At 30.5% G+C, this 9586-nt stretch overlaps 1 protein-coding gene across 1 annotated transcript; it reads right to left on the bottom strand.

The window, feature by feature from the left end:
- Nucleotides 1-49: 49 nt before the first annotated feature.
- LOC112790681 (heptahelical transmembrane protein 2) lies at nt 50-7647 on the bottom strand. Its single transcript, XM_025833201.3, has 4 exons — nt 7242-7647; nt 6994-7101; nt 6705-6780; nt 50-1014 (listed from the first exon to the last, which is right to left on the bottom strand). Exons 1-4 carry the CDS (start codon nt 7496-7498, stop codon nt 322-324), a joined length of 1134 nt encoding a protein of 377 aa, XP_025688986.1. The 5' UTR covers nt 7499-7647; the 3' UTR covers nt 50-321.
- Nucleotides 7648-9586: the final 1939 nt, after the last annotated feature.

Below are 9586 nucleotides of genomic sequence, written 5' to 3'. Positions count from 1 at the left end.
TGGAGCTGAGTTAATAAAGTTTTGAGTAAGATTATTAACTTTCTGGAGGGAGAAATGAAGTTAGTGTGAGTTTATTAGTGTACTGTAACGATGATGAGATTATATCATATACATGTAAAGTAATTACTTTACCGTATCAGAATAGTATCGCACACTACGGAAGGCTGCATTTATACCTAGTATATATAGTAGTATTACTAAATGATCATTGCTTTCAGTATTAGCTAGCCATTCCTTCCTAATATTACAATAACGCAATTCATAAAAGAGAAATAACCAAGAAGGATGGTGGTTTTGAATATATAGCATTTTTCATGTGAGTTATGCGTGAATTGCAGAAAATGCACAGGTTGGCGATCCACGGCGGAAATCCATTATCCAAAGAGTTGCAACACTATGTGCAAGAGCTCCAAGAACAACAAAAATATGGAAAATCTGGTGACTATGCCCTGCAATATCAAACGCACCAGGCTTCCATCTCTCAGGTATTCTAGTAACATAAAAGACTGCTCCTGTGGCATATAAAACGGCCATAACAACCTCGTATCCAAGTGCAACAAGAACAGGAGAGTGGTCCCAGTGGAGCAGCAGAGCATGAACGGCCGGGATGACACCTGAGAATCCCATGGCAAGGAATATGGAGGCCCGGAATGGTCGAAAGCGAGGGGCCGAGAGCGAAGGCGCAAGAAGAGTGACGATGGAGAGGACACCAAGCAGTGATATTGAGGTCATGTAGAGTAACCTCACGGAAGGGTTGCAGAAGAAGACATAGTGAATTGGAGCAAAGAAGGAGCATACTATCATTAGAGAGATTCCGGCGTAGTCGAGTCGCCAGAAGAAGAGATTGAAGTGCTGCGAGTGGCAGGCCAGCAGATGGGAGATAGAACTGCATGCCAAGCATCCCATTGCTCCTCCCAAGAAAACCAACCATGGCCATAGTGATATTGTTTCTGCACCCTCGTCTCTCAGATCATGAAAAACTAGAGGTTCCAAAAGCCGTCTCAAATGTGAAACCTGAGGGTTTGATAAGAATACACATCAATTCGATTATCCAAAATGCTGAAATGTAAGTTTACAAACCAACGCACAGGTATAATGTTTCTTTATCTTATTATTGTCACGGAATTAGTTACTTCCTCCTTTCAACCTAAAGAGGGATGAAGTCGTAAACCAAGCTATTATGGACAAGTAAATTGTTTGATTTTCAGATTTTTCGGCATAATAATGAGCATATTAAGTCAGTTTATAACTTGCATGGTACCGAGTTTCGGGGAAGTGCCCAATCACAATTTTTTTTTATTCTAAATGTTATATGACTTTCATTACATATATTAGTTACGAAATAAAATTTAAAATAACGTTACATGTTTAGTAAATGTTATTAATTTTTAGTCAATATTTAACTAGCAATAATTTATATTCATATTTATAAAAATATTATACATAAAAATATATAATTTATATTTATATTTATTAAAATTCACACACATAAATTAATAAAATTTATTTAATAAATACAATTTAATATTTATATTCATCAAAATGGGAGCCAAAAATATTAAAAAATCCAATGCATGGGTATTTAATTTGAAGCATAGGATTTTGATTATTGATTGTCAGATTAAAAGTTCATATTAATTGATTTTACAAAATCATAATGTATGTGAATCACGGCGGTCATATTTCCCCTTAGAAATTCATCGGTTGGTAGTTTCACCAAAAACATTTTATCAGTTGATAGAACCACCATGAACAACTAACAACAACTCAGGTTATTATCATAAATATTTATTTATTTCTTTGGTCCACTACTATATTATTATATCATAACTAATTAATTTTTAATCCATGAAATGCACTGGAAAGTTGTAAAATATTCATGAGTAAGTGTTTGTTAAAAATTAAGTATGATGTGTATCTTTGTAATATGCTAACTCTTATTGATTAAATATGTTTACATTTATACCACCCGTGAAGTGCAAAAATTATTAATAAGAATTTTTTAATATTAATTAATACATTCTAATAGTTATATTTCATTTTTTTTAACTAATGACAACTATTCTAAATACTATACATAATATGCAACTTCGTCAAACCTAACAACCCTGTCATTTTCTGTTGATATATATATATATATATATATATATATATATATATATATATATATATATATATATATATATATATATATATATATACACACACACGCACACCCCTTATGTCTTTATTGTTTGGGATTGGTTTCAGTTTATTTCAAGCTTTTCGCCTCCCTTCCCCCTTCCCCAAGTTTACTCATAAGATGTAAATAATTAGTAAAAGATTCCCAAGAACAAATTAGTTGTTCAAGTACTTCTATTAATTATTTTTTTACCTTTTTATCAAAGATATAAGTTAGAAAGTGAATGTTTAAATATTTTAATCACTATTAAATTTATAATTTTCTATATGTGTAAGTCTTATCATCTTAATACCTACAATATATAATAATTTCTAAATTAGATAATACTATTTTAAAATTAGACTCATGTTTTCTATTTGTTTATTCTAGAGAATATTATGCTGTAAGATAAAATTATACTGTCCTTCAATATCAATAAATCAATTAATACATTACTTTTATTATCATTATATTTGATTTTGTAAATGTCGTGTATACATATATAGTTGTATGTATTAAAAACTGTTTTATTTAGAATCATATAAGCTTTATTTATTTATTTATTTATTTATTTATTATTATTATTATTATTATTATTATTATTATTATTATTATTATTATTATTATTATTATCTTTTTTTTGGTGACTTATTATCAAATTTAATTTTCTATATCGTTACATTTTCTTTTGTAATCAGCACGCATTTTTCTATAATTTGTGTGTATTAAAAAACACAGCATATATTATAATTGAATTTGAGTTTAACAAAATCACGTACCCGACCCATGGACAAGAGCAGAAATCACATGAAAATGGGCTATGCTGGTCCACTTAGCACGTAGGTTCGGAGAATATTAGAATTCCTGCTCTTTGTATTTAAAAAATAAAGAGTGATATTACACCTTCAAGTTCTTTTATAAATTAAATTTAATTAAGTTAAATAATAAAATTTAAAATAATATTAATTATAATTAATTTTATTATATTAAATTAATTTAATTAGATTTAATTTATAAAAAAATTTAGATATATAATATTATTTAAAAATAAAATAAAATAAAAGCTGGGATTCCCTTGTTGGCTTGTTGCCTTTTCAAAGTTAAACTCCACTTCAATTGACAAGAGAAATTAAATATATTGGATTTGATCAAAAACCAAAAATCAGAGGGACTGGATAATTATTAATACGAACCAGATTATCAGAAAACGATTGTGAATAAATTTTTTATAACTTGTGATAAAGATAGATGTCTATTTAATGGGTCCCTCATTTTCTTAAGAATAAGAATTCAGTTTATTAAGGAAGACTGAAGTGAATGTAATATGTGATTTTTGTACGTATAAAAATAAAGCATAAGTGAAGACAAAAAAATATACGCAATATGAATATAAAAATACTTTTTTCTTTCTCGTTTTATAGATATATGTTGCAACATATAATCGTAGTAAATATATATAAATTATTTCAGTTATATTGAGATAATAATATTAGTGAATATTAATATTATAGTTTTTTATTTATATTTTTTATTTTATATTTATTTATTTTACAATATATTATTATATATCACGATATTTTGATCAAAATTTAGAAAGATTCAAGTAATAAATTTCTATTATGTCAAAATTCTTTTATCTTGAATTTAATGCTTTTGATATATCTAAAAATAACTACTTATCATAGATATTAGATGTCGAAATTCATCTTGATTCAATGAATTTTGGAGATACCATTAAGGTTGAAAATAAAACATCACAGAAAAATAAAGCTAAAGCCATGATGATCTTCCTTCGCCGTCAATTTGACGAAGGATTGAAAAATGAATATCTCACACTAAAAGATCCTGTAGTCTGTAGATTATTTGTGGAAGAACCTTTATCAATCCGATATGAGTGGACACACTTGCGTCTACAGGATTTTAAATCTATAAATGAATACAATTCAACAATGTTCCCAATTATCTCACGAATGAAATTATGTGAAAAAAAGATAACTAATAATGATATGTTAGAGAAAGTTTTCTCGACCTTCCATGTATTGAATGTGCGGCTGCAATAACAATATCGAGAAAAAGAATATAAAAAATATTTTAAACTAATTTCTCGCCTTCTTGTTGCTGAACGAAACAATGAATTGCTTTTAAGAAATCATGAAGCGCGCCCAGTTGGCATTGCCCTATTTCTTGAAACAAATGTGACAAATTATAACCCCAGAAGAGGTAAATGGTATGGCTTTGGTAAGAAGAAAAATTATGGAAGGAAGAAAACGTGAATTCTTTAGACCTGTAGTCCATACACCAGAAGATGTAAAACTTGTTGGATACAGATGGGTATTTGTGAGAAAATGAAATGAGAAAAATGAAGTTGTACGCTATAAAGCTCAAACTTGTAGCACAAGATTTTTCACAAAGGTCCGGTGTAGATTATGAATAAACATATTCTCCTGTAGTAGATGCAATAACTTTGCATTATTTGGTCAGTTTATTCGCATACCATAAACTACATATGCATCTAATGGATGTAGTGACATCTTATTTGTATGGATCATTAGATCGTGATATCTATATAAAAATTTCTGAAGGACTAAAGATATTTAAACCATCCAATGAATATTCAAAGGGGTTATACTTAGTCAAATTGCTAAGATCTTTATATAATCTGAAGTAATTTAGACGAATGTATTATAATCGTCTTACTAAGTATTTGGTTAAAAACGGATTCAAAAATGATATCTGTCAATGTGTTTTCATAAAGAGATCTGCATATGGATTCATTATAGTTGTTGTGTATATTGATGATTTAAATATCATTGAAACTCTTGAACAGATTTCAACAATTATAAAAGCTCTAAAAGAAGAGTTTGAGATGAAAGATTTTGAAAAAAATAAATTTTGTTTTGACCTGTAGATTGAGCATACAAAAAATAGGATTTTTATTTATCAAACAACATACACAAAAAAAATCTTAAAAAGATTTTATATGAATAAATCATATCCATTAAGTACCCCAATGATTGTAAGATCTTTGGATGTGAAAATTGATCAATTTTGTCCTAAAGAAAAAAAATAAAAATATCCTTGATTCTAAAATAGCATATCTCAGTGCCCTCATAACACTAATATATCTTGCTAACAATACAAGACTTGATATATCATTTGTTGTGAATCGAATTTTTTTTTTGATATCTTCTTCATAGAACAGTTGATATGGGTTTGTTTTATTCATATGAATCTAAGTCACAGTTACTTGGTTATGCAGATACAAGATACTTGTTTGATCTACACAAAGAAAGATTTCAAACAGGATACCTATTCACATATGGTGATACAGCTATATCAGGGAAGTCTACAAGTAGCAACATGTTCTAATCATGCTGAAATACTAGCGATATACGAAGTAAGTTGCGAGTGTTTTTTGCTCAAGAGTTTAATCCAATATAATCTGTCGTGTGAACTGATTGATTATAAAATAACTCCAACTATTCTATTTGAAAATAATACAACATGCATTGCTCAATTGAAGAGTGGATACATCAAAGATGATAGAACAAATTAAAACACAATTCTCCCAAATTCTTCTTCACTCATGTTCTTCAAAATAAAAAAATAATTGATGTCTAACAGATCTGCTCAAGTGATAATTTGACAGATTTATTTATAAAGTCATTTTCAAAAATTCTCCTTTAAAAGATTGATATATCATATTGGGATGTATCGATTTTGAGATATTAAATAATGTTAATAAGAGAGGGAGGTTATATTCTTTTTTCTTTAATCAGATTTTTTATCTCTATTGAATTTTTTTTATAAGATTTTTAATGAGGCAGTTTTTAAAAATATTGTACTTTTTTTTTAACTAAAATTTTTTTATTAAATTTTTTTTAGTAAAATTTTAATGAGACATAATTATAAATGAACATCAAAAAAAAAATGTTGTAATAAAAATAAATGGCCATTTAATAGAAGCTCACTTTTTTAATAATAAATTAAATTTATCAAGGAAGACTAAAATTAATGAAATTTGAATATATGACTTTTGCATGTATGTAAATAAGCATGGATTGAGACAAAGAAGATACACACAATGCTAATATAAAAACATTGTTTTTTCTTTATAGATATACACTACAGTAAATATATATGAATTTTCTCAGTTATATTGAGATAATAATATTAGTAAATATTAATATAAAAATTATTTATTTATATTTGTTTATTTTATATTTATTTTTTTATTTATTTATTTTATAACATAATTAATATTAACTAATATTTTTTCTTTATTTTTTTTTTACCTTTCTTAATCTTTTATTTGTTTATTATTTTGTGGGAAGGTTTTTTGGTTAAACAAAAATCTATTTTCTAACAAATAGATTAAAATTTAGGTGATAATGTTGTTATAATTAGTCTAGAGAAAAAAAAAAAAAACCTGGGTCACCTTCTAAGTCTAAACACACACGGATATACCATCCTTTAAGTCATACCTGAAATAAAAAACCCACATGCTAACAAATTAATTACGTAGAGTAAATAAATAACTAACCGGGAACATATTTGTGTCGTGTGGAGAACTATTGATCTCTTTCTCGGTCGTCAGCGACCCCATTCCGTCTGCCTTACTGGCTCCACCACATACAAGATGCATACAACATCAGAACGTGACATTTTGTTTTATAGGTTTAGCTAATGATTTGGTATAAATAAAAAGTACGAGAAGAATTTCTCTTTAGGAAAGGCTTTTCATATCTGATTTCATTAATATAAAACACCAAAGATATACCCAAATTAAAAGTATTCAACCATATTGTCTTCAACAACAACGACATATATACCTGTAGAAATTTGAGGTAAAGCCTCCAAGACCGCCGGTTCCAGTGGTTCCCACGGGCAATAAGCTCATGACCGTCATCGCCCCAAATATCAGAAAACCAACCAAATGCCTGCTCCATACCAACATAATAAAATGAAAACATGGTAATAATTATAAGTAGCAATTAAAAAATAATTACACAACAGCAAAATACAAATTAATTGTATCCTGAATGAATTTTTTAGAGCACAAAAAATGAAATTGGCTTACGTCCAAACGTTTAAGGTTTCGTTATGCCAGGCGAAGACGCTCCATAATGCATCCTTGACGGGCCATTCCGAACGGTAATGGTCCAAGATGAACTCGTTATCTTTCATGTACTCCGGCAACTCCTCGAACCTGAGCAATCGAGGTTCGAATCTCGCTTCTGCCTTCGTTCTCGTCTTCGCCTTCATCATCATCATCGTGGTTCCGTTGTGTTTGCCGCCGCCCTTCTTGCCTCTCCGGTATTGGACGCTGCCGTTCATCCTCCGCCAAAAGGTCGCCGGAGAAGATATATAAATTAACTCCCTTCCGGCGAGGTTGTCGCCGGCTATTTCGTATTCCTCCTAGATCTTTGCTTCTCACACCTTTGTATTTGTATATCCTATCTCTGTCTCCTTCTATTTATATACTCATCAATAAAACAATACAAAGTCATGTGAAAATATTTTCTTATTTATTTTTTTGATAATAAGAAATTAATCAAATTATACATAGGATGGGACGTCTCCCACTCTCTGGTATTGAAAATTTGTGTTTTTTAATATTAGTTTATTTTTTTAATAATTTGTATTACCAAAAAAGAAGAAAGTGTACCATTTTTTACTTTCACAATTGTTGATTTTTGGGGAGAAATCGGACATAAAAAGAAAAGAAAAAAAAAAGAAAAATGGATTTGGTGGCAGCAAGTTGAGAATGAGAAGTGGGATTTCTGTCGGAACTTTAAAGCCAAATCTAGTGACTCGTTTCTTTTGGGAGAAGGTGAAGAATGAGTTTTCTGTGTGAACCAAGAAAAATGTGATAAAGCCAAAGTTCTAAGACTTGGGATTGAGAAGCATGTTGAGGAGTCATAAGAAATCTAATCTTCCCCTTCTTTTTCTTAACATTTTTCCCTAAATAATTAATTAAATTGATTGTATTTCATTTCCACTACTTTTCTTACAGATCCATATGATCGATGAAGTATGAGGTAACTGTCAACAGCGTAAAAAGTTATTTTATGGGTTTGTATTGAATTGCAAGATTTATTGACTGGGGAGTAGATGGTTCATACTTCATACACTCTTAACACAAGCTAATAGGAGTGTTTAAAATCGATTTAAATAGAACAAAATCGATCAATGGAACTACTATGTATGTAATCTGAGATAGGTGGATTGGGCTTATAAGATTGGCCCAAGCGTCTAAAGGAGGTGGTTTCCGACTTGGTACGTGTTTGAGAGCCGTCGTCCGATGCGTGTGTGAAAGAATGGGGGTGGTACCTGCAAAGACATTCCGATGCCTAAGTTAACAAAGGGTTAAACAGGTTTAGAGAGTATTAGAACTTAGAGATACCTAAGGGGTGTCAATGTATTTATAGTGGTGATCTAATAACCATCGTTAGAGTAGTTCCACATTTCAAGGTGGATAACCGTCCCTTTATCTTAGGATAGTAGTGATATGGCTCCTGGAAGTGGGTTGAGAGATTTTAGAGACAGTTACTTATTTGAATAAGTGTTATCTGCCAGCTATCCTTCGAGCCCGACTTATTTGAGGTGGAGTCTGTGTTGAATCCGACCTCTTCTAACAAGGTCAGTGGGCAGCGAAGGCCAATCTTTGGATTGGGCTTTTTGGTGTATTTGGACTTGGGCCATAGTGTTGGGTCAGGATATGAACAGTGCCCCTACTCGAATTCGATATCTTTTACTTATGAATTGGATTCGAGTATTTGAACTCGGGTTTGTAGCCGACGTAATTAATTTTTTAAAACCGACGTGATTTAAATTTCTCAACCGTCGTGTCTAATCAAACGTCGCGTCCGTTGGGGTTTTTGTATTTACACATGAGAGCAATTATATTGGTAACGACGCGTTTCCTTAATGATTGCGTCAATTTACCCTTATGCCCCCTGGCGTGTTATAAATACTTTTCCCTCTCTTTTCTCCGTTTTCTTTCGTCTTCTGAAACTTTCTTGCCTACAATCCTTGTTCTTTCTAAAGAGAAACTCTTTAGCCTTCCTTCTTGGAGTGCTTTGTCGCTGATGTACTTGCTACTCTTTACTTTTGTGATTATTTTCTTCTCCTCTTCCTTCATTTATGTTGGCGCTTGCTTTGTATATTACAGGAGATTTGCGTGTTCTTGGTGATGTTTAGTCCTTTAGCGAGTTTGTTCGTCGGTCTAGTGATTCGGCTCTTTTTTTTGTTTTGGAGTGAGGCTACTTTGGTCTTTTAGAAGTCTTGTTTTTTTATGTTTTTTTATTTTTCTTTGTAGATCTTATCGCTTTTTCACCTACTTCTTTTTACCGGAAAGATGTCTTCTCATATCCCTGAGTCTCTATCGAAGTGGGTAGATGTTACCGTTCCTGAGGAGGAGCC

This window comes from Arachis hypogaea, chromosome 3, assembly GCF_003086295.3.
Source record: "Arachis hypogaea cultivar Tifrunner chromosome 3, arahy.Tifrunner.gnm2.J5K5, whole genome shotgun sequence".
Lineage (NCBI taxonomy): Eukaryota > Viridiplantae > Streptophyta > Magnoliopsida > Fabales > Fabaceae > Arachis > Arachis hypogaea.
The sequence above is the reverse complement of the archived record's forward strand: the minus strand, read 5'-3'. Positions and strand labels throughout refer to the sequence as shown.